Source organism: Chanodichthys erythropterus, chromosome 12, assembly GCF_024489055.1.
Source record: "Chanodichthys erythropterus isolate Z2021 chromosome 12, ASM2448905v1, whole genome shotgun sequence".
Lineage (NCBI taxonomy): Eukaryota > Metazoa > Chordata > Actinopteri > Cypriniformes > Xenocyprididae > Chanodichthys > Chanodichthys erythropterus.
In genome coordinates, this window is record NC_090232.1 from 42,326,870 (window position 1) to 42,353,877 (window position 27,008).

The following is a 27,008-nucleotide window of genomic DNA, read 5'->3' on the forward strand; positions in this document are numbered from 1 at the left end:
GCACTTACGGAGCAACCAATCAACAGGTCCACTGTCAGCCACACAGCATTATCATCTTCCATTTACATACGGGGCATTGTGAAACGGGTGCCCTTAGCATTTTCAAAAGGTGGAAAAAAGTAACAGGATTGACAGTTTTACAGTTTATTTATACAAGCATTGTGGTCAAATGTCATGAATCTGCACTGTCTATTTATTAGAAAGAGAATTTAACGCTGATATTTCTATATCCATGTCCATTTTTGAATCATTATTTATTTAACCCTCTGGTCCTCCGTTTAGGAGTCACACTTGCCGTCTTTTATGGTGAAAAGTGACCGAAGGCTTTAAAAGTAACTTTTTTTTTGTTGTTGTTTTTCAGGAAAACCAATGTAATATATTTTTGTTCAATAATATTTTTTGATTGTTATATCAAATTTTGAGTATATTCTACGATACTATGCAATATTTGTACAATTTTTATTAACTATTTTTCCCCATTGAAAATAATACACATTTTTTTATATATATATTTTAAAATTATTTTTCAATTAAAGCAGTATTCCATGTTAAAATAGAGACAAGGCATTTAAAATAAATTTTTTTAGTGCCATTTGGTGGGGGTAAAAAAAAGAAACCCTTATGCAGTGCCATGGTGTAACCACTAGATTCCTATATAGTTCTATATAAAGTGGCTTATAAATTCTCTAGTGTTTTTAGACACAAATACTTTTTTTTTATTAAGTTTTGGATTTGTACTTAGACATTCTCAAAGACTACTTTTTGTCAAGGTTTAGTTTTTTTTTTTTTTTTTTTTTTTAATTTAAAATGTTGATTTGAAGTGTCAGTTTTTGCATTAATTTTACTACAGTCAAACCTGAACACAGAGGAGGGCATTTTGTTACACATAACATCAAAAGTCAATAAAAATATAACAAAAATGAACGGGTATGTTTTATTACAGCTTAATAAGTCTGGGTCTGATCCGATTTCAACCTCTTATTTGAGTTTTGGCTCAATTTTACAATATTGTTATAGCCAAACCGGTTCATTTGTGTGTGTTGTGTGTGTCTGTGAATGTGTGTTTCAATGTTTTGCTCTCAATGTTTTTGCGTGTAACCTCTTTCTTGCTGTTCATTTCTTTCTGCACGGTGTCTGATTTGTAGTTTGTACCAATAAAAAAGTTTTGTCATATTTTTTTCGTATTTCCCATTCATTTCCTATGTCATTTTGACCGCAAAGAAAGTAAGTGTGACTATTTTTTTACGACCCTTTAACATGTCCGAATCATGTCCTTGATTTTTTGAAAATTTCTTCATGTCTTAAAATAGCTTAAATGTAACTCTACACCCTTGCCTCATTTATTATACGTAGATATATAAATATGCTAATTAGTCCTGCATCCACTCACTCGCACAAGCTCAAGAGATCCACTCGGTGAACTTACTGAAGTAAATGCTGCACAATGGTAGGCCTATCGCTTTTTACAACTCCAGACACATAGCGGTAATTAATATGATTAGCCTTTTGCTTGACTACATTATCAAAAAGCTAAAAATGTGTTGCTAATGTTAAACAAACCATGTTCCATTCGCTAGTCAGACAGCAGTTTTCTAACAATCAGTATCCTTAGAAACGATTTAATCAACTTAAAGTCAGTGAAGAAAAGCATATACGTTATACACCCACTATATCGCCAAATCTACTCGATTTTTTAGATCAACAGAAAAATATACCGGGATATACAGTATTCTCAAAAGACACTCCTGCTTCAGAGCGGTCATGGTTATAATGATATGCTAAAGCCCAACAGCACGATAACATGATAGGTTACAAGGTAGTTGGTGACGTCAGAAACACCAGCGATTTCAAACCCCAGGTTTGAGACGTTCTTTTTTTTCACTGCAGTTTTAAATAGGAAATACTCAGCAATGGTGCTGACTTATGAATTTGCACATAGTTTGTCTTAAAGCATATTAAAACACCACATAGACATATAAGCAATATTAAAAACTTGTTTTGCACCACAGGGGGACTTTAAAAATTTAACTCAATGGTTAGGTTTGTCCATTTTTTTTTTTACCCAAATTTGGGTTGAAACAATCTTAATAAATCCTTCAGTACATTAAGTCTATTTACATCTTTTATTTAAAGATATTTATTTTTTGATATAATATTCAGGTACATAGATACAGAAACAAGCTTATCTAAAATGTCCTAGTCACAAAAGAGGAACACAAAAGGCGAGCGCCTTCAGGAATTGAGCAATCAAAGGCATGGCTATGAAACACACTCACAGGTTTCAGCTTGCTTTACACACTATGTGTTTATAAGCAGAGCTATGGAATATTTTAGCAGATTTTATTTGAACTAAAGGCACATCTTTAATAATTATAATTATATTGAACTAAATATGAAAATTGTTATTAAAAAAAAATGTTCATAAAAATTTGAATGTAAAACACCTAAAGGTGTTGAGATTGCCATGAAGACAAACAGTCAGAAATAACAAAACAAGCTTTTAGCATCTAAAAGTAATCCAACAAATAAAATAAATGCCTCCATGTAGAACTATGTAATGTAAACCTTAAGGAAAAAAGAAAGGTAAAGCCCTATCTATCCACTCAACCTTACATGTCTATGTATTGAGCCCCCCGTTTGTGGTTTGAGGTTTGTGATTGGCTGGATCATTGGCCTCCCACAGCTTCTGAAACTCCTGCTGATAGGGCTGTACCAGCTCCGGCTCCTCTGTAACCATGATGTTTTCTTTGTTGCTCTGGACTGCGGTTAGGGTCCAGTTGAGGGAGCCAGTGATCAATTTCTTGCCATCCACTAATGCAAACTTATGGTGCATATGAACGGCTGAGCTCATCTCATGCCTCACGCAGATGCCTGTAACAGAGGTGAAAAACAGATTGGAAACTATTAATTAGCTCCAAATCCACTTGCAGATGTGATTTAGCAACATCTGTCAAATTCGCCATGTGTGAATCATCTAGATCCTTTAATTTTGCACTAACACATCAGTCTGCAGTAGCCGGGTGTGAGAGCTTGTAGAAGTTACAGCATTGTGTACTGAAATAACAAAGGTTGAGCCAGACAGAACATGTGTGAGCTGCTCTTGTAAACTAGGTATGAATGACACATTTACCACTTGCAACAGTCGTGCAAGTTCTGACTATAAATTATTTCATACTGCATACCACAGCTGGGAGGACAGGCCCATGCTAAGTACAGTAAGGAGGTTCACCTAGTCGTGAAAAAAAAAAAAAAAAAAAGGAAATAAGAGGGAATTTTAAAATTTCTGGAATTTTTAGCATACAACCCGAATAATAGAACATAGATAACATAACATGTTTAAACTGAGAAATTTTACACTTTTATCCACTTAATGAACTCATTTCAAATTTGATGCCTGCTAGAGGTCTCAAAAAAGTTGGTACGGGGATAAAAAATGGCTGAATAAGCAAGACATTTTGAAAAGATTCAGCTGGAAAAACATCTAGCAAATAATTAAGTTAATTGATATCAGGTCTGTAACATGATTAGCTATAAAAGGGATGTCTTAGAGAGGCAGAGTCTCTCAGAAGTAAAGATCAGTCTACAGTCTGTGAAAAAGTGTGTAAAAAAATTGTGGAATACTTTAAAAACAATGTTCCGCAACGTCGAATTCCAAAGGTTTTGCAAATCTCATCATCTACAGTACATTACATATCATCAAAAGATTTAGAGAAACTGAAGAAATCTCTGTGCGTAAGGGACAAGACCGAAGACGTTTATTGGATGCCTGTGGTCTTCGGGCTCTCAGACAACACTGCATCACTCATCGGCATGATTGTGTCAATGACATTACTAAATGGGCCCAGGAATACTTCCAGAAACCACTGTCGGTAAACACAATCTGCTGTGCCATCTGCAGATGCCAACTAAAGCTCTATCATGCAAAAAGGAAGCCATATGTGAACATGGTCCAGAAGCGCCATCATGTCCTGTGGGCCAAGGCACATTTAAAATAGACTGTTTCAAAGTGGAAAACTGTTCTTTGGTCACACAAGTCCAAATTTGACCTTTTTGTAGGAAATCACGGATGCCCTGTTCTCCTGGCTAAAGAGGAGGGAGACCTTCCATCGTGTTATCAGCGTTCAGTTCAAAAGTCAGCATCTCTGATGGTATGGGGGTGCATAAGTGCATACGGTATGGGCAGCTTGCATGTTTTGGAGGGCACTATGAATGCTGAAAGGTATATAAATATTTTAGAGCTATAAATATGCTCCCCTCCAGACGACGTCTATTTCAGGGAAGGCCTTGTGTATTTCAGCAGGACAATGTAAAACCACATACTGCAGCTATTACAACAGCATGGCTTCATTGTAGAAGAGTCCGGGTGCTGAATTGGCCTGCCTGTAGTCCAGATCTTTCACCTATAGAGAACATTTGCCGCATCATTAAACAAAAAATTCGTCAAAGACGACCACAAACTCTTCAGCAGCTGGAAACCTATATCAGGCAAGAATGGGACCAAATTCCAACACCAAAACTCCAGAAACTCATAACCTTGATGCCCAGACATCTTCACACTGTTTTGAAAAGAAGAGGAGATGCTACACCATGGTAAACATGCCCCCGTCCCAACTATTTTGAGACCTGTAGCAGGCATTAAGTTTGAAATGAGCTCATTTTGTGCATAAAATAGTAAAATTTCTCAGTTTAAACTTGTATGTTATCTATGTTCTATTGTGAATAAAATACTGGCTCATGTGATTTGAAAGTCTTTTAGTTTTCATTTTATTCAAATTCATACAGAGCAGAGTGCAACTGTGTGTTGTGACACTTGCCTCCCATAACATAATTAAAAGTTTGTGTGACTTGTGTCACAGTAGACCTTCTGTTGACTCGGACCAGAAGGGATAGCCTTCGTTGTCCTTTTGCGTCAATGAGCCTTGCGCACCTAACACCCCGGTTTGTGGTTTGTCCCTCCTCGGACCACTGTTGGTAAATTCTCACCACTGCTGACCAGGAGAAACACACAAGCCTTGCTGTTTCAGAGGTACTCTGATCCAGCCGTCTTGCCATAAAAATCTGTCCCTTGTCAAAGTCACTCAGATCTTTTGTTCCTGCCCATTCCTCCTGCATCCAACACATGCCTGATTGTTTGCTTTCCATCTAATCTAATATGTGGTCTTGTTAGGAGATGATCAACAATATTCGCTTCACCTGTGACTCATCAGTGTATATAACTAGTTCAGTCATGAAACTCTAGATGGCACAGGCTGATAGGTCCTTTGCATGCAATCTGCAAACAATCACATCTTTACTACACCGCACACACTGATTGGCCTCTGCTGATCTTGAAGCCATTGAGATGGCTTGCTCAACATTTAAATAGTCTGGTTCAGTGTTCGTCGTAATCTGTTCCTGCAGTTCCTCTGAGACCCTCCACTACCCCAGCTCTACATGCCTATATTTGCTACAGGATTTATGTATGTCTAAAGGATTTTTTTTAAATTAATCATAACTAAGATTGCTTTTTCTTGCGTTTGAAAACTAAATGTCCCCAACACTTAGGCCAAAGTTAGTGTGTCTGACTTTAACAAAAGACGAAACTAAACCTCTTTTGGTTGGGGGGATTTTCTCTGAAATTGGTCCAAGATCCTCCGCCGTGATTAACGGGTCATGAAACCCCCTGTTTCACACCATGGTTTTGAAAAAGTCTACAGAAGTAGGTGTGGTTAAGCTGTGAATTAGAGGGGGATGAGGGGAGATTGACAACACAGCAACAGCTTCTGATTCTGACAGTTTTATTTCGCTCTCATTAAAAGCATCAAAGCTTCCCACAAATGCACACTTTAAATTACCATTACATGCAACACAATATACACGTTTTTTTTGCTATAATTTAATGCACAAAAAAATGCACAGCCATTCGCATTTTGTTCTCTGCATTGAATGCATATATGACGCTGTTGCATCTTTGATAACTTTTGAGACTTATTTTACAGCATTTTTATGAGCCATTTGATCGGTTAAAGAGCCGTAAAGACTGGTTACACTCACAATGTGGATGAATCGCATTTGTGTCAATGACACAGATATTGAAGAAAACTTGTGTGACACAGAAACTCTTACAAAGCAAAAACACTTGTTTTTGACCCATTAAAGGTACAATATGTAAGTTTTCTGTCCGCTAGAGGTCGCTAGAGGCCTATTCAAAACAAAGGCGTAGCTTGATGATGGCAAGTTTGAGCATGGAATCTTGGGACATGTGGTCTTCACATCACAGCCAGTGGAAACAATTGGGATTGGACTCAGGAAGAAATCATGTTCATGGATGAGATTATTAACGTTACTATAGTATAAAGCAGAGCAGGACCGAGTGTTGTGGGAGCAGAACGAGGAGCTGGAGCGATTGCGCCACGCAAGCCACGAGCAGCAGAACTTTTATTATGACAAGGTCGCCGGCGCCGCTTCCGTCTTTCCGGTCATGAGTATGAGGTAACGCAGCTCTGTTTATCATATTACTGTAGATACATTTGAGTGTGTTGAAAATGATATTATAACGTTACTCTGTGTGTTCGCTCGGCGGCTGCTGTGAGACACTGTTGCACACTGCAGTAAGATTATTATCGATTTTAGAATATTATATTAAATGCTGGATGGCTTGTGTTGATAAATGGCATGCAATTAATTTTAAAATGTATTGTATGATGGAGAAAATGCTGTATTACTGTTACTAAAAATAAAGCTGCATCTGATTGCTATTAGCCACTTGACAAAATAGTGTTTTTCTCTGAGGCATGGTAAAGCACGGTACTTGCAAAAAATCAAGAAAATTCGATTTAAACAATAAGACTAAAAGTGTTGACCTATATAACAATAATTTTCTGTCTATAAATATATCAAAACAGCTGTTCCCTTGTCTATTAAAACATGTAAATATTAAAGCGTCTTTGGCATTTCCATGATTTCTACAAAATAAAGCCGGAAACCGAGGGTAACGCGGGTATGGCGCAATTGACAGGCGACTCCTCACACGTCCCGGAGCCTTGGGTAAAATTGCAATTTTCTCATGATTTACAAATAGTTGGAAACATTTGGGATATTCTAAGTACTCAAGTGAACAAAATATATAACACTAGCCTAGTGGTTTTTGGATATTTTACTGCAAAAATCTTACATATTGCACCTTAAATACATCTCTTGTTTATTGCATGCGATCTCACTGTTTGAAGCGTCTGTCAGAGGAAAACAATGTCATGAATAATCAGGTGCGTGCTGTCATGAATTAAGCAACACGTCTTCTTATGGGATAAGGACATGCAGTCTCATGAGTAATTACGACGAGACACCTATGAGTCATCACCATACTATAGTATGAGAAAATGTTGACACAAAGTCGAATTTAAAGCAGAAACTTGAAAATAGTGCAAAAAGGTTTAAAATGAACTAGTTTTCTCCTAGATTCAAAACTAATGGATGGTAACGTTGACTTCTATGCTGTTCAACACACATAACTGTTAGAATCTCAGAAAATTTGGTTTAGGGTTTCATGGCCCTTTAAAGCATATTCAAAGGTAATGTCTGTCTGGTTACTGCTGGTTAGTGGAACACTAGAGACCTTATTCCAAAGTGATAGTGTTCATAAGGGGCTAAGTTTATAATGTTAATGTATTTGGTCTGAGTTGGCTAAGACCAAATACATTACCACTGCCATATTCATTAACATGCTAAAGCTATTTAGACTGAAACATACAGTATATACAGTACATCCACACACCTGCCTTACGGAGGGTGCCGATCTGAGATCCGGTGATGGTCATGTAGTCTCTGTCTGTAACGACTCGTACAATGACTCCCTGTTTGTGCAGGAGGAGAATCGCCCTGCTCAGCTCCATGTGAGAGAAGGAGAACACACACAGGTCCAGTGACCTACATGCAGACAGGAGATGCTCGAGGAGCCTGGAGAAGGATGTCTCAACTCCATGGGGGAGTGGACATGCACTGAGGGCAGAGCGAAAGCAGAGAAATTAGTTGATTTACACACTATTAAACATTTAGATTAGGAAAAAGTTGAGCAAACTACCATGGGAAACGTCCATTGCGTGTGAACAGGTGCTCAACACAGACATGGGGTGAAGGAAAGAACAGAACTTCTTTTAGAGGCCCACGAGAGACTCTCAGACGCCGCTTCAGCCAGTCTAACCACTCCACCCCCAGAGCGAAAGCTACGGCTCCCAGCCCTAACACTTTCATCAGCTCTTTAAATGACACCTGAGAATACACACACAGAGTGAGAATGGATTAGAAAAGGAAAGCAGCATTGTATTACACTTTAGGGAAAAAAAAGCAATGGAGACTGTACATTGCTAAAATTTTTGCTCTTCCATTTCATAGTCACATACAGTTGGGATCATAAACAACCAGCCAGTCATTATCGAAAATCAGGGCCGTTGTCAAAAGGGACAGATCCTGCATGGACAGAGCCCACAAATTTTACCCATGCATAATGAATTATTACAATTACACCGGAATACACGTTTGTGATTGGTAGCAAGTGTCTTCTCAACTAATTAAATTAAAAACAATATTTATGTGAAATTTTTCATGTCCATTTATTTATTTATTTATTTTAATAGACAGTTAAATGAGAAGTAGGTTGCCAGTGACAATAATAGCTCATTATAGAAAAATACCACAGATGTGACAGAGTAAAAATGTGGAGCGTTAATATAAATGATCATTCTTGCAGGTTTATGCTAATCTCCGAAATGTAACAATGAAATCATCAATTGCTGTTTTCATATAAGTGACATAATGAATGTACCAATGAAACCAATGAATGTACAACAACGTGCTTTAATGTTTTATTTTTAACTGAACACTGAAGCTAACGGCAAACACAAAATCTCCTACATTTCTTTGACGCTCGTGGTCGCATTTCAGAAAAGCGACCAATATGAGAAATTAAACTTGTAATTGGTAGCATATTTATCATTTATCCAGGTACAAAATGTGAGAATGTTTTGGTATAATACCTGTTGGAACATGTCTGCCGAACTCAAACGACAGCAAATGCACGTTCGGTTCGTCAACGAATCGTTCATTTGAGTTGGATCTTTTTTAATGAATCGGTTGATCACGTTCACAAAACAGGATTCATTTCGAATCGGCTCGAGAGGTTCTCGAAAAAAAAACAACTTAGAGACACACCTTTCTAACATGCTTTCAAAGAGCGTGCTAGTACATCACATTGGATTAAAATACGGCGTTGGTTTGAATACATTCTGAATTTTACTGCACCGACCAAGAATGTACGTAAGTTTGGTGTTTATTATCTATTAAAAAAGATAATGTTTTATATTCAGAATGCATAGAGTAAATTCAAGAGAATTCTAAAGAAATGTGCCAAAAAAGTACCATAGAATTACTTTTTCTGCAGGTCTTTTTTTTTTTTTTAGCTTGCTAATGCAATTCCATTGTGCTCTTTGATGAACCTAGGAGTAACATGATGCCATGGTCCAATCGTTCAGTATTACAGTAAAGTCAGTTCTGTCACAGTACCATGTAAGTGTCAGTAGATTTGTTAAGGATGCCCAAACAGTATAACGTTAGGACTAAGACAACCAAAGAAATATTAGTTACATTTCTCTTTAATGCTATTATATCTGGTGAGCATTCTTGTTTGTTTATTGTGACAAAGTAATTATACACATTATACTGTATATGCAATTGCCAAGAAATGTTGGTTTCTTTCTGCTGAGACATTTTAAACAGTACAGACAGAAGATGGAAAGAAGATGTCACAATTCTCCAGTGCAGACATAGCAAGCACAGGCTGGAAAGATCAAAAGTGTGTGAAATGCACAAATGCTTTCACACTTTCCACTGAACATTGCATCACTTCCTTAATACTTACACAAGTGGTGTATAATCTGAACATACATTTGAACAGACATCAGTGTGCATAAGTGTGAATAATTCAACTTCCTTTTCTCTAAAGGCACACTATGAAACTTTAAAAAAAAATACCAAATACATAATCAGTCCTTCTTCCAAAACGTGATTTTCATTTCCCTGATTCACTATGGTAAGCCTAATAAGTGTTTACATTTTAGGCTTGTTGGGATGGTTTTCACAGGAAATTGCGTACAACCAAAACAATGTTCTTCCTAAAAATGCATGCAGTTTTATTTAACCTCTAGAGGTCCAAAAATTACATAGTGTACCTTTAATGACCCTAAAGAACATAAATTAATAACTGATGACAAGGGACCAAATGTAGGGGACAGGGTCTTGTCCTGACCCTACTTCAGAACAATAACATAAACCTTTTATGCTTCCATCACCTTTGTATTGACATTGTTGTTTCTTAGTAATTTCCCCACCTATAGGCATTAATCGATGATCTTTTGTTTATGTCCAATCACCAGTGACTTTTTCTGATCTAGTATATTCTGAGACTAAAGACCAATTACATACAATTTTTAAGCAATATGATCCATAATGAAGCACATAAAACTAAAGATTTTGTTTGGTAGGTGATCCCTTTTAAACTGATCAGAGAGCAGCTTCATTGTTTTTCTAATTAAGGAGAGAAAATGTATCCTTACATCATCCACGTAAAAATGATCATTTAATTTAGTTAAGCTGCTCTGGGATCAATCAGGAGAAAGGGACGTTGCCAACCAATGCTCAATACCAAAGTGTATTAATTAGCGAAATCAATGACGTCTTGTTCATTAGGCATGGCGCAGTATTTGCGGTCGTACACTAGACGTGAGCCTCCCATCGGAGTGAGGCCGCTCTGAGACGCAACTTTGTTGGTTCCCATCTGCAGAGATACTGTTGTCGTGTCCACCGGGTCTAGATTCACGTTCTTCTCAGTAACTTGTCTAGCCGTGCCAAGAGCAAACATTCCAGCCTACACCAGGACAAAGACATAGTTAATATATAAATATATTGTAATTGCAACAATTCGGGAATTTTTTAGGACATTCTTGAACTTTCAAGACATATAATTTTATTACAACCAGTGCTGCTTTCTGAATTCTTAAGCATTTTCATAAGCATAGAGGTGATTTAATAGTGTGATTAAAGTATTTTACTGTCATTAGCAATAAAGCAACACATGTATCAATTTCACTATTATGAGTGTTGGCAGCACTCATAATATCCGAGGAGGACATGAATGGAGTGGTCATCCCATAATTACAGTGATTTTGGCGTTAATGCAGCATGTGCTCTCACCATACTGGCACATTTGTTTGTGCCCATCTGGAGGTTTATAGTGGATCGATCCACTGGTTTCTCCATGCCTATATTGGGATCATAGAGATGGCGTCTGGTTCCATATGAGGTCATGCCCTTTTGGCTGGCAAATTTATTGGAGCCCATCTGTGAATCAGATGAGAAATAGTATATTTACTACTGTTTTAAAGTTTGGGGTTGGGTAGATTTTTGAAAAAAAAAAAAAGAAAATTATATTTTTATTTAGCAAGGATCCATTAAATTGGTCAAAAGAGGCAGAAAAGACATTTATAAAATTATAAAAGATTTCTGTTTCAAATAAATGCTGTTTTTGAACTTTTGATTCATCAAATATTCCTGAAAAAAGTATCGTTTACACAAAAATATGAAGCAGCACAACTGTTTTGTGGTAATAAACATAAGATAATAATTGATAATAATAAGAAATGTTTCTTGATCAGTATATTTACTAATATAATATATAAATAGAAAACAGCTATTTAAAATTTCTGGCATTTAAATTGATTTACTTCTTTTGAAAACGCAAAAAATGGTACCACTTCAGACATTCTACTACAGTACTAACTACTACAAATAACTTTGCAACTACATGTCGACTAACTCTTAGGTGTTTGGGTTTGGGCTAGTTTAAAGGTGCCATCGAACGTTTTTTTACAATATAAGTCTAAGGTGTCCCCTGAATGTGTCTGTGAAGTTTCAGCTCAAAATACCCCATAGATTTTTTTAACTGCCTATTTTGGGGCATCATTAACTATGCACCGATATATAGGTTGCTGCCCCTTTAAATCTCGTGCTCCCCGCCCCCGGAGCTCACGCTTGCCTTGAACAGCATAATCAAAGTTTACACAGCTAATATAACCCTCAAATGGATCTTTACAAAGTGTTTGTCATGCATAATGCATGCATGCATCAAATTATGTGAGTATTGTATTTATTTGGATGTTTACATTTGATTCTGAATGATTTTGAGGTCTTGCTCTATGGCTAAAGCTAACATTACACATTGTTGGAGAGATTTATAAAGAATGAAGTTGTGTTTATGAATTATACAGACTGCAAGTGTTTAAAAATGAAAATAGCGACAGCTCTTGTCTCCGTGAATACAGTAAGAAACAATGGTAACTTCAACCACATTTAACAGTACATTAGCAACATGCTAATAAAACATTTAGAAAGACAATATACAAATATCACTAAAAATATCATGTTATCATGGATCATGTCAGTTATTATCGCTCCATCTGCCATTTTTCGCTATTGTTCTTGCTTGCTTACCTAGTCTGATGATTCATCTATGCAGATCCAGATGTCCTGCCCTTGTCTAATGCCTTGAACATGGGCTGGCATATGCAAATATTGGGGGCGTACATATTAATGATCCCAACTGTTACATAACAGTCAGTGTTATGTTGAGATTCGCCTGTTCTTCGGAGGTCTTTTAAACAAATTTGATTTATATAAGAAGGAGGAAACAATGGAGTTTGAGACTCACTGTATGTCTTTTCCATGTACTGAACTCTTGTTATTTAACTATGCCAATATAAATTCAATTTTTAATTCTAGGGCACCTTTAACAGAATAAGTTGACATGTAGTTGCAAAGATTAGCAGATCAGTAAGATCAGTACAATGTCTGTTGGGGACCGTCAGAATAAAGTGTTAGCAGATATTAAGCAGACAGTTACTAATACTCTAATGAGAGTTAGATGACATGTAGTTGCAAAGGTACTACCTTTAGTTAGTAGAATGTCTAAAGTGGACTACTGAAATAAAGTGTTTATTGTGTCTTAGCTGCAGGTGCTACAGAAGCAGAGACTGTTACATTCATATCAAATGCAACTGTAATTCAAATAGTTAATTTACATATTCTTGATCTTTGTCTAGTTTAGGGTAATTTCCATTTCTGTGTAATTGCATGTAGTTTTTTCCAGTATTCAAAGTGTTTTCTGTTTTCTTGCTGCATTGGCATCTATTTCCAAGTATTTGTCATGTGACCTGTTGGCTGATAATGTTGTTCCCTTCTTTCATCTTGTCAGGATTGAATTTCCTTTGCTTTTTTGCTGCATACTTCACACCAATGTCACTTTTTGTGTAGAAGCCTTTAGTCTTGGCCTGGGTGAAGAGAGAACATGGAAAAAGACAGCAGAAACAGCGTAAAATATTTTTGGTCATATTTACAGTTCGATCAAGCTGCTTGTCACAGTGAGGAAATTTTCACACCAGTAGGCCTATAAACTAGGCATTACTGATACCACAGGGGGTGTTATCGCTTTTGAATGCACGCTCAATTTGGAATCACACAAACTTTGTGTATAGGAAGCATGGTACTGACCACACATTTTACAAGATAAGATATTATGTTGCGCACCTCCTCTCTCCTTACTCTCGTCATGCAATAAGGGAAATCTTCGAGATAACAACACGTGACGTTGTACTCGGAGCTGTTCACGTCCTCAAGGCCGGGAAATATGCCTTTCTATGGCAACACAGCAGTCACGTGGTACAAGTACGAGCTCTCAGCTCTCATTCCCAGCTTTCAAATTGTAATTACAAGCTCTACAAGGAAGTAAATGCTCTATACAAGCTGAAATCTCGTCATTACAGAAATTACGACATGGTGTGAACGCACCTTGACTCCTGCTGCGACTCTGCAGCTCGTGCTGTATACACCGTAAAAATGCTGGATTAAAAACAACCCAATATGAGGTTGAAAATGGACAAACCCAGCGATTAGGTTAAATGTTTGCCCAACCTTCTGGGCAGTTTTATTTAACTCAACTATTGTTTAAAAATTACTATATGGCTGACTTAAAGGTACAATATGTAAAATGTTTGCAGTAAAATATCCAAAAACCACTAGGCTAGTGTTATATATTTTGTCCAGCTGATTACAAACAGTATCTCTAATGTTTTCAACTACTTGTAAATCATGAGAAAATTCCCATTCTAAACAGTGACACGGGGCAGTGCAGTTGCACTTCAGTTACCTTTGTTACCGCCTTTACTGACGTAAAACCACATGACAACAGTGCCGTGGACAAATGCGGAAGTAGTGTCTAGCGTCCAGCAAACCACTAGTTGCTTCATCTGCCGCTGGTTCTGTCGACAAGGACAGCTCCCGTAAACTCATGACCGGAAAAGCGGAAGCGGCGCCGGCGACTGTGTCATAATAAAAGTCCCGCTGCTCGTGAGGCGTGTGTTGATCAATCGCTCCAGCTCCTCGTTCAGCTCCCGCAACACTCGGTCCTGCTCTGCTTCATACTGCAGTAACGTTAATAATCGCATCCACGAACATGAGTTCTTCCAGACTCCAATCCCTATTCTTTTGCACCGTCCGTTGAGTTTAGAGACCACATGTCCCAAGTTTCCGCTCTAAAACTTGGCGTCATCAAACTACGCCTTTGTTTTGAATAGGCTTCTAGCGACCTCTAGCGGAAAAAAATATCACAAATTGTACCTTTAAAATGAACCCAAAATAGGTTGGAAATTAAAAATCAGACACATAATTACTAGAGGCAACAATAATAATCAAAAGTTGAACATTTATTAATAAGCAATTTAATGAATGTTTATTGTTTAATTTCCAACATACATTAGGTTCATTTTAAGCAAGCAATACAGTACTTTTTAACCCAGCGTTTCTTGGAGGGTATGGAGCAAAGCAGATGCTTTCAGTTTATAATTGAAGTGTCTGTTGTCCAAATGAACTAAATGTTTTTTTATTTCTATAAAAAAGCAAAACAACAGTGGGGGACTGTGCCGTGGTGGCAAGTAATGTGATTGTGTACGGCCGAACATCATGTAAAACACTGACTACCGCAGCAAGCCTACTGTATATTAAAGAGTTTTATTAGTTTTTCTCACCACTCCAGCCAAAGTGATGAGGGTACACTGGACCTGGGTGTGGTTCATGTCCTCAAAAAGGTCGTTGGCCTCAAAGATGTCATATGGTTTCAGACCGTATTCACCAATGGCTCGCACAAAGTGAGTGATATTCTCCAACTAAAAGAGATTGAGGGGATAGATGAAAATATATAGGATGCTTCTCTGGGTGAAGTCCAGATTTCTCCCAAATCTTCTTCCCTCAGTTTCACAGACAAGGCTTAAGCTAGTCCCAGACTAAAATGCATGTTTGAGCTGTTTTAACTGAAAGCAACTTGCTCTGATATATCTTAAAACATTCCAGTGCCATTGTTTTGTCTCAAAATGCACACTCTTTCTAAGGCATGTTTATAATAGCTTCTTAAATGTCCTAATTGAGCTAAGGCCTAATCCTGGCTTAATCTAAACCCTGTCTGTGAAACCAGGCCCTTGTTTCATAGATACTACTATGTCATGTCCGGGAATATAGTATTTGTTGGCCAGTTCCACAGCTGAAGTACTTTAAACAGACTGGAGTTAATGAGGTAAAATAGTCCATTCATTAGATGAGTTTGACTCTTGTGTTGCATTCCTTATTAATGTAGACTACCCTTAATTGCATGTTTCTTTTATCTTCTGTAACTGTTTGCACTGTAAATCAATAACAACTTTGACAATGCCAAAGAGAAATCCAGTCTGCAGCTTTTTTATTTTTTTGTTGAGTAAATCCATTGCCTTCATCCTAACTCTCACTTCTGTACACTCATCCAGTGTCTACATTCTCTGCATTTCTCTGAGTTGTTAAAACGGCAGAAATGTGGCTAATGGTTTCCATTTCATACCTTAAAACCCAAGAAGTCGCCCTTAAACATAGTATGCACACAAATTTGTCAAGGAGCAATGCGAGCGATGCCTCAAAATTCAAACATTGCAGATATACACACTACCTTGTGCCAGTTCAGGGTTGAATGATTGACCTTCGGAATGGATCCAGGTTGTAGTTTGTTGATCAGCCTAGTGGACGAACACCATATAAGAGCAATTATGCCAAGCTCAAAAATATTGCGAGAGCAGGTCTTTGTGTGACCCTTGAATTTTTACTTTTGACTTAATATAGCCACTTTAGTTTTGCTTCTGTTTGTTTCTGTTATTCTAAATGAGTCCTTTTAACTGGTTAAATAACTATCTTACACTGCTCAAACTTACTCGCACAGGATCACACCGTCTTTGAGTCCCTGCATGAAGTCATCAGGAACCGTTTGACCTGTGACCTCATGGATCCAAATCCTCAGGTCCTCCTCCGCCTGAGGGTCATACTTCTGTGCCAGCTGCCATGTCAAGTGATGAAAAGGTAAAATAAGTGCTTTTTAACAATTTAAACTTTTCCCAACCTAATGCTTTTCTAACATTATGTATGCAAGCTATTTGAGATAAGAACTCGTTTATGCATTTTTAGGCTAACGTAACAGTTTTGTCATTTTGCAGAATTTTGCAGCAGCAACAACAACAATGTAGATATTATTGTCTATGATATTAGTAAATAGATATTGTCACTGAAGTTTTAATAACCATCTATGAATCATCTTGTAATGACAAATTTTTCCCATTAGATCTTCTGACATTAATGAGCTGCAATAACAAAAATAAGTTGATGAACAATGTCTAATTTAATACAGACAGAGAAAACATCCATATGTAAATTAATAGAATGCACTTCAGTATATGCCTTTTCTGTGAGGTGGGGAGAAAAACAAATGTCTTGTGGGGTAAAAACTGCATATTATTAGCATCAGCTTATTAATTCTAAATATATGCAATATGATGTAGATTTTTTTTTTTTTTTGAATATGGAGAACACCATATCATCAAGATCATCAGAGATCATGAAGAACATCGTAAGCTGGCTTCCAAGTTTATTGCATTTGTATTATAAAATGCACATACCTTATTCCTGACATCAGCAGAGAGTCCGAATGTGGGTCCTTTGCTGAACTGGGTGCTCATGGTCTCTGCTGTAGAGTTGAGTCCTGTAGATGCTCCTGTGGTGCAGGAGTTCGGCTCTGACCCCCTCCATCTTTTAAATGGCCCTCTGTCCATGTGTCATACTGTACAAGTCTGCTGCTCATTGGCTGAGGCCTCTTGACCATCTGACCAATCATGAACATGAATGTACTACTGCAGGGGTCGTATGAGTTCTAAAGGAGTAGTATAATAACAAAAATATAAATTATTGTCTCTCTGTTATGTCATTCCAAATGAGCATACAGGTTTTTGATGTGTTCTTCGCTCCATTTGGCTTAATTCAAAAGAGCATGTTAAATATGTTTGTATTTTATGCACTAATTTCATTATTTTAAGATGAAACATACACTTTTCTTAAGTAATAACAAATTAAGCAAGGAGGGCAGGAAGATGATGGAGGGTAGGGAGGGGGAGAGAGAGAGAGAGATGGAATTTGAGCACTTTATTTGGTCATGACAGTCCTACAGCTGTCATGTGTTTGTAGACATAACAGAAAGAATCCACAGTGAATCTGAACTGAACTGAGACCATCACATTAGTAACTTTCTGTGTCTGTATATGGAACATGGATGATAAACAAACTAAAAAAAAAAAAAAAAAAAGTAAACATTTTTTAAAACATTTTTTAAAGAGGTTGTTAAGCTGCTTGTGCAGACAGACGGACGGACAGATAGATAGATAGATAGATAGATAGATAGATAGATAGATAGATAGATAGATAGATAGATAGATAGATAGATAGATAGATAGATAGATAGATAGATAGATAGATAGATAGATATCAATGCAGAAATGTTTTCTGAAAACACCTGCAATTGCTGATAAAAAAATTCAACAGAAGTCAAGGGTCAAGATCTCAATTAAAGCAAACACCGATCTCCATGATGGTGAAATTTTTAATAAGACATCAACATCTAAACTTCTGTTAATTCTCAGTAAGAGCTTCTGTAGACATGTGACAGAAATAAAGTTAGTCTGGTAAGTAATAAGTGAAGTTGGTAAAGCTGTTTGTGGAGTTGTTTAATCAGATCTTCAGAGATTTAATGTCTTTTATCTTCAGTTCATCTAAGGCTGTGGCTGAAGAAAGTTGTAGTTTGTGTTCTTATTTCTCTTACTTTCAGTGTTTGTTCACAGCAGGTGTTTGAATGATTGAAAGAATGTTTCAGGAACATCATACTAACCTTTAAATAACATTCTACTAACATTAAGGAAACTGAACATTTTCATGTTCTTGGAATGTTATAAATCAACATTCATAGAATGAATGGAGGAACATTATACCTTATAAAAAACGTTTCTATGACGTCAAGAAAACTGGAGGGTTTTTTTTCCAACACTGAATATTATAATATCTTATAATAATTCAGTTAATTCTGTCTCAAATGATTGCAACTGACCTTCTACTGATCTCTCTGGACCAAAGTTCAATTGTATTTCAAAAGAATTAGAGTATGTGAATTCTATAAAAGTGGAGTGCAAAGGAATAAATGTTCTAAGCTTCCATGCTTGTCAGGATAAGGGAGAGTTCCATTTAGTTCAAATGGACATAATTTGGTTACATAATTGATACAAATGTGCAAGTGAAATTGATTTATAAAAAGCGCATGAAAAATGTTACCAATTGTCCCCGTAACAACCATAATTTTCCACCAGATGGCAGCGTGACCATAAACCTATGACACTAAACTCAAGGATGTTGACAACATGGGCCATACATGCTTTTCAGAGGGAATTTTAGGAGATTATGTAATCAGACGTGTTGTCCTATTAGTAAAAACTATAAACACCTTGGCTACCCCGCCATTAGCTCTTCACTCTATGCCAGTGGTTCTCAAACCTGTCATGGAGTACCACCAGCCCTGCACATTTTGTATGTCTCCCTATTTCTATTCTGACACACCCATTTCAGGTCTTGCAGTCTCTACTCATGAGGTCATGAGTTGAATGAGGTGTGATAGATGAGGGAGATGGTGATAGATGGTACTCCAGAACAGGTTTGAGAACCACTGCTCTATGCCATTATATCATATCAACACTGCAATTGTGCTTGTTCATCAACAGGAGGCACTATCACACCCATGTTTAAGCTGTCCTGCAAAACCCGAGTTGCAGCTGGGCCACATACCACAGCATAATTTTAAACAGAAGCACAGGCTGTTAGGAATTGCATAGCATACCATTCTTAATATTTCTGTGGTATGCATTATATATAATCTTCAAAACTCATTATTGATCAGACTGTCACAAGCTTACATAATTATATATATATATATATATATATATATATATATATATATATATATATATATATATATATATATATACAACCCCATTTCCAGAAAAGTTGGGACATTTTGTAAAATGCAATAAAATCAAGAATCTGACTTGTCAGTTCTCTTCAACTGATGAAAGTATAAAGATTTCCATTGTTTTTACTGACCAAATTAATTGTATTTGGTAAATATAAACAATTTTTGATTTTGATGGCTGCAACACACTCCAAAAAAGCTGGGACAAAATAATAGTGAATGTTCAACTGTTTTTAAACAGTCCACAATAAGCAGGTTAATTGGTAATAGGTGAGGGTTGTGTTTGGGTATAAAAGGAGCATCTCAGTCTTCACAAGAAAAGGATTATTAAGTTATGGCTAACCACTTTGTGCCAAATGTCATGAGAGAATTGTCAGACAAATCAAAAATCACATTTCTTGATGCAAAATTGCAATGTATTTAGGTCTTTCACCATCTACCATACATAATATTGTAAAAAGATTCAGGGTATCCAGAGAAATCTTAGTTTGCGTTGGGCCAGGCAGGAAACTTTTTTTGAATGTGCATGACCTTTGACCCCTCAGATGGCACTGCTCTGTTAAATATGGCCACATGCGCTCTGGAGTACTTGAAAAACCGCTGTCACTTAACACAGTCTGCCGCTGCATCAAAAATCTCTGTTATACAAGGAGAAATCTATACATCAGTATACAGAGATGCCAGCGAGTTCTTTTGGCCCGAACTCATCTCAGATGGTCTAAAAGAAGGGACATCCTGATTAGGACATCTGTAAGTGTGCATGTCGCGGATGTCCTAATTGCCAAAAACAACCACAGCGACGTAAAAGTGCATTACCAACGCCGACAGATGAAAGGATTCAATGGAATCAGTTCAATGGAATCAATTCAATGGAAAGGATTCCGGAAGAGAAGACAATGCTGAATAAAGTCGTAGTTTTTGATATTTTTGGACCAAAATGTATTTTCGATGCTTCAACAAATTCTAACTAACCCACTGATGTCACATGGACTACTTTGATGATGTTTTTATTACCTTTCTGGACATGGACAGTATACCGTACATACATTTTCAATGGAGGGACAGAAAGCTCTCGGACTAAATCTGAAATATCTTAATTTGTATTCTGAAGATGAACGGAGGTCTTATGGGTTTGGAACGACAGGAGGGTGAGTCATTAATGACATAATTTTCATTTTTTGGGTGAACTAACCCTTTAAGGTCAGTGAAAACATTAAAAACATTTTCTTTGTACTTTTGACAGTTAATTAAAGGTTAAAGAAATTAACAAACAACAGATTCTAGATTTTAGTGCATTTTACAAAATGTACCAAATTTTCTGAAAATGGGGTTGTATATTTTTTTACCACGGTAGGGCGTGTAATGTAATGTAATGAATGTCAGACAAACTAAACAGTCAAATTACACGCCAAATATTTTTTTCTTCCAAAGATTATTTCTGTCATTTTAGGCTGTTTTTATCACACTCATGTTAAAGTTCTTTAAATAAGTTTGTTTTAAGATAATTATTTGATACAAATCATGACGGTTTTGACGTCATGATTGACAGCTGAGATTACAGCTTCTCTGAGCGAAGTCGTCACTGACTGAGGCACCAAAAGACTTTTCTCTGGATCTTCGGGAGGATATTGGAGCTTTATCTTTAATTTCTACATTTCCAGAACTGTTTATTTCACACCGACATAACGTGTCAGTATTAACCGATTTTGCGGGATGTAGTGCGGGACCTTAATATCGCGGCTCCACTTCGTGCTCACTACTGCGCAAACTCGGGCTCCAAGTTCACTATACGCAGACTCGAGACTCAAGATGTCAGCGCCATAATGGGCTCACTGGCAGCTTTAGTTACTGCAATGGAAGAGAGTGAAGGTGCGTCATCCATCTTTTTTTACAGTCTATTGCTGAAACACATTACAAAAACTGTTAAACAGTTTTTGGGCGGGGCTAAAACACTGTAATACTATAATAACTACAGCGTATTTGCATCAGTGGCTCGCCCGCTCAATCGCGAGTACCTGTCATTAACGTTGCAGCCTACATTTTGCCACCTAGCTATACCTTCGTCATGCAAATGCATATTACCTGGTTGCGATAACATACAAAACAGCTTGGTTTACTTATTTAAATTTAAATCTCCAGCCTTGGCCTTCATCCTCCCGTCCTGCCGACAACCGATGATATGGGGCCGGACAGAGTCTCTCCAATCCCGGCCTTCATCCCGTTTTCCGGCGCCCACATTTGGTGCCACAGTCGGCAGTACATGCACACTAATGAGTGTAAGTTTCCTTGTGTTATAATTAGTAGGCAGTCCACAGTAACTCTACTAAATTTTGTAACCCCTAAGGTGATTCTTTTGTTTATATGAATCAGTATGTTTGACTCATTAGACAAGTAGGTTGAGAGAGACATCTTTCTCATGAGTGGGTGTGGTTTCAGTGCTGACAGCGGACACGCCCCCACAGTTTGAGAGCAGAGAATACTGCTTATTTTTTCTGTGGTGTGACAAACTCAACACATATTTTAATATTGCTTTACATGGACTTTAATGAATGGTAGGCAGTATAATCATTATGTAATCAATAATCATTATGCTAGTGTTCTATTCTTGAAAATTATGTAAAATAATTATAACTATAATATTTTTCCAATTAAACCAGTTTTTCTCACCCCTTCATATCCTAGCATTCCAATTCAAAAACACTCAAAATCAAAGTCCATGAGCTTTGGGTCAAATCTGTGCAATACATACATCACATTTATTTAGCAAGCATGTAGATTATCTGCCAAGTAAGCGATAAATCATTTATGCTAGATGAGTCGAACTGTTTCACAGCGCTGGAGTTCACGTAAGGACACTTAAACTGTTTATGGAGGAGTTTAAAACATGCACTTTGTCAACTAAACAGTAACTGTTTAAATCACTTCAGGGTTTCTTACCTATACCACCTTGTAACATATGGTTATAATCAGTATAAGACAGGGATGAATAATGCTCAAATATTACGTAATCCTGCTGTGGCTTTAAAGCAGGTTTGGAACAATGACAGAATGTTGCCCAGCAGCTCCAAGAATCCAGACTTGACACTAAGCTTTACCAGGTACTTGTCTTTCAGACAAGAAAAACGGTTTGGTTAATTCTCTGAAACTTTAATTCACTTGTCCAAAAACAATTTTTAACAATAGACAAAGCTAATGGCACGAGGCATCAGGAATCTAAAGTCATCTGTATAGAAATCCAGAAATTCTGCACAATTTGGACTACATAACCTTGACTGCCATGTGGGAAAAGAGGCATAGTTTCCAGCCCAGATTAATGTTCCTCTGCCATTATTCTTCTCTGCAGAGGCCAAAGGTTACTCATGATTAAAATACAGGGTGTTTTTACATTTCATGAACTGAGCCAACTGGGATTCACACAGTGTCTGGCCCTCAGCATCTTGGTTCAGTTTAGTTGTGAAAAATATTACACTACCATTCACAATTTTGGGTCGGTAAGATTTAAAAAAATTCTCTAATGTTCACCAAGACTGCATTTATTTGATAAAAATACAGTAAAAACGTTAATATTATGAAATATTTACTATTGTAATCTATTTTTAAAATGTAATTTATTTCTGTGATCAGAGCTGAATTTTCAGCATCATTACTGAAGCCTTTAGTGTCACATGATCCTATTCACATCCAGTCACATCCTAGTCACATCATTCTAATATGCCGATTTGCTGCTCAAAGAAACATTTCTTGCTATTATCAATCTTGAAAACAGTTGTGCTGCTTCGTATTTTTGTGGAAACCATGAGGGATTCATGGTTTTCACATCCAGGATCCATTCAGGATTCTTAGATGAATAGAAAGTTCAAAAGAACAGCATTTATTTAAAAAAAAAATTTTTTTTTTTAACATTATAAATGTCTTTACTGTCACTTTTGATCAATTTATTGCATCCCTGCAGAATTAAATTCTTTAAAAAACAAAACAAAAAAAAAACAACAAAAATGTTTTAAATTGTAGTGTTTATAATATTTTATAAATAGTATTATTATAACGGTTGAAAAACATTAGTGGAAAAAATAGTGAAAAAGCTTCTATTTTGCAATTTTCTTAATTGAAAGAAAAACCTTTTTTTTCCCTTACAAATTAATATTAAAGGATTAGTTCACTTCAGAATTAAAATTTCATGATAATTTAGGAAAACATTCCAGGATTTTTCTCCATATAGTGAACTTCAATGGCTACCAACCGGTTGAAGGTCCAAACTTGTCTAGCAAAACGATTAGTCTCTAATATATATATATATATACTTTTTAATCACAAATTCTTGTCTTGCACTTGCTCTGTGATGTGCCACGCATTACGTAATCACATTGGGAAGGTCACACGTGACGTAGGCGTTAGTACCGAGCAAATGTGCAAAGTCAGACGGCCTTTACACACACACAAAAAATGTAAAACAATGTTGTTGGATGATTTTGAACTTTGAAGAGAAAATGAGATGGAGATTTTCGCCCTACCGCGGTACTTCCACCAATGTCACGCGTGACCTTTCCAACGTGATTACGTAATGCATGGCGCATCGCAGAACTAGTGGAAGATGAGCATTTGTGATTAAAAAGTATATACATTTTTATTTTTATTAAGAAAATGACTGATCATTTCATTAGATAAGATCCTTATTCCTCATCTGGGATAGTGTAGAGCCCTTTGATAATAATAACAAGGGTTTCTGAATTCTACATATAGCCCCTTTAACTAATTTCTTTTCTAAAATCACCACTGACGTGCTATGTGTTATTTTACCATTATTTATCTACTATTATGTATTAATATTTTGAATTAGCTTCCATTTATTTCAGTTTTCATTTTAATTTTAGCTCTCTTTGGACCTTCAACCCATTGGTAGCCGTTGAAGTCCACTATATGGAGAAAAATCCCCAAAAATTTCTTTTTGACTGAAGAATGAAAGACATGAACATCTTGGATGACATGGGGGTGAGTAAATTATCAGGAAATTTTAATTCTGAAGTGAACTAATCAATAACAGTTTGAGAAGTGAGAAGTATAATAAATATTTACATGATTTTTAAAATTATTTGGTCTTGATGATCTTGAGGAACATCTGAAGATCTGTACAAAAAAAAAAAATCACATGATAAGTGTCACTAGTTAGAAATATTTCTTCTTCATTGTATAATTTTTCTTTGTTTTACATTTCTTCGAAATGCTAAAACTCAGTTTTGGACCTTTTGGACCCTACTCTATGCATGTTGTCATCGTCTTTACATATACTCCTTCAGGGAACCTCATTCAGAATGAATTACAGTTTGCATTTGGCAATCATTACATTCAGAGTACAGTGAGCTGTGTTGTAATATAGGACACGTGACCCTGTTCAATACTTTATTGTCCGTACAATTCAATGAACGTCTTTCCTTTCAGCATGTTTTCAATTATTCTGTCTCATGGAGGCATTTCATGAAATAATATATTTTAAAAAAAATCCTGTTGTACCAGTTTCATAAAGACTACATATTAACAATAGGGCACTGTATTCATCTGAAAATGTTCAGCCAGAAGCTGAATTCATACCAACTGGCTCGCTCTCTTAGACAGAAATTAAAGGCCTTGTGCTTATTACTGATAAATAAATCAATGTCGTATAAGATCTCCCTCACAGACTGAGCCTCCCAAATGCTTTCAAATTCCAACCACTAAAGATCTGAATATTTGAGTTTGAAATAAGATTGTATATTTTATGTTGCTATTACAGACACTTTGAGTCTTATCCAGCAGTTCCTTCTTCATTTACACACTCTGCCCCCATCCCTCCAGACCTCACATAAAACCTGTCAATATATTATTACCTGTTCCGTCAACTCCGTATTGATCCCGTACCTTCATCTCTTCTCATTTATTGCTGGAGTTATGCATCTATTCTGGCCAGCCGTGGAGAAAACGACACTAAAACCCTGACAGTACAGTTTCATTGATTTCTTTACTGAGACGCTCCTGCACTGCTGAATGATTATTTGCAAGTGCTCTGGATATTAAGTTGCCGTTAGAGGGTCGACTATAAACGTGTGCTGCAGAATATATTGCATCATAACAGTTCTTCATGTATATGTATTGAGGTGCTTGGATTCAGATTGAATGTGACAGATCTGATTGATGAAGATTGCATTTATCTTCCTGGTATGGTAACAAGACGTGTGTGTGATGGCTAGATGGGCTAAAATCCTGATTCTGAAATATGATATATGATCTTTTATGATTATTTATAGCATGGATTTATTTAGGGCCATGTATTGTTTGTCTTATATCTTTTTCTAATTTATTGGCTTTATGCTCCACCAAGTGGTGTCAATTATAACATTTTTAATTTTATCACACTTTCTTCTTCAAACTTGTCCTAAAACTTATTTCATATTGACCCCTAATTTGAGTAAGATCATCTTCTGACCACAGAAATGGAAATCTGTTATATACCAAAATATTCGTAGAAGAAAATATGATGACAAGTAGGCCATACAAGCAGTCAGAGTATCTTAATATTAAATGTATATATATATGTTTTTTTTCCTACACTAAAAATGGCTCACTTGATAAAATCAACCATCCAAGCAAGAAGTGAGGCTGTATTTTCTCATTTTTGTTTATCATTGAGCGCATACTGATACTGACATGAAACTTTGTCTGAACCATTGCTATAATTTGGACAGTACCGCGGACAGTAATGCATTAATTAATCACTTTTTTTAATTGAAAATGTGTGTAAACAGCTTGAAACGAAAGTTAAAGGTGCCATCGCATTGAAAATTTAATTTACGTCGGCATAGTTGAATAACAAGAGTTCAGTACATGGAAAAGACATACACTGAGTTTCAAACACCATTGTTTCCTCCTTCTTATATAAATCTCATTTGTTTAAAAGACCTCTGAAGAACAGGCCAATCTCAACATAACGTTACATAACAGTCGGGCTCATTAATATGTACGCCCCCAATATTTGCATATGCCAGCCCATGTTCAAGGCATTAGACAAGCCAGTATTAACGTCTGGATCTGCACAGCTGAATCATCAGACTAGGTAAGCAAGCAAGAAGAATAGCGAAAAATGGCAGATGGAGCGATAATAACTGACATGATCCATGATAACATATTTTTAGTGATATTTGTAAATTGTCTTTCTAAATGTTAGCATGTTGCTAATGTACTGTTAAATGTGGTTAAAGTTACCATCGTTTATTACTGTATTCACTGAGACAAGAGCCGTCGTTATTTTCATTATTAAACAGTCTGTATAATTCATAAACACAACTTCATTCTTTATAAATCTCTCCAATAGTGTGTGATGTTAGCTTTAGCCACTCAAACTCATCAGAATCAAATGTAAACATCCAAATAAATACTGTACTTACGCGATTAGACATGCTGCATGACGAACACTTTGTAAAGATCCATTTTGAGGGTTATATTAGCTGTGTGAACTTTGTTTATGCTGTTTAAGGCATTCAGGGGACACCTTAGACTTATATTACATCTTTTAAAAAGACGTTCTACGGCACCTTTAACTATA

General features: G+C 36.5%; 2 protein-coding genes across 2 annotated transcripts; both read right to left on the reverse strand.

Annotated features, from left to right (window-relative positions):
* Positions 1–2,617: 2,617 nt before the first annotated feature.
* pld6 (phospholipase D family, member 6) lies at positions 2,618–8,259 on the reverse strand (the record flags this gene model as incomplete). Its single annotated transcript, XM_067404124.1, has 3 exons — positions 2,618–2,871; positions 7,754–7,977; positions 8,060–8,259. Coding segments are annotated over 3 exons (678 nt in total), but the record flags the coding sequence as incomplete, so codon positions are not given.
* Positions 8,260–10,684: 2,425 nt separating this feature from the next.
* On the reverse strand, positions 10,685–17,108 carry cnn1a (calponin 1, basic, smooth muscle, a). The gene is made up of 7 exons (XM_067404125.1): positions 17,049–17,108; positions 16,311–16,432; positions 16,052–16,118; positions 15,108–15,245; positions 13,239–13,355; positions 11,224–11,370; positions 10,685–10,897 (listed from the first exon to the last, which is right to left on the reverse strand). Exons 1-7 carry the CDS (start codon positions 17,106–17,108, stop codon positions 10,685–10,687), a joined length of 864 nt encoding a protein of 287 aa, XP_067260226.1.
* Between the last annotated feature and the right edge of the window lie 9,900 nt (positions 17,109–27,008).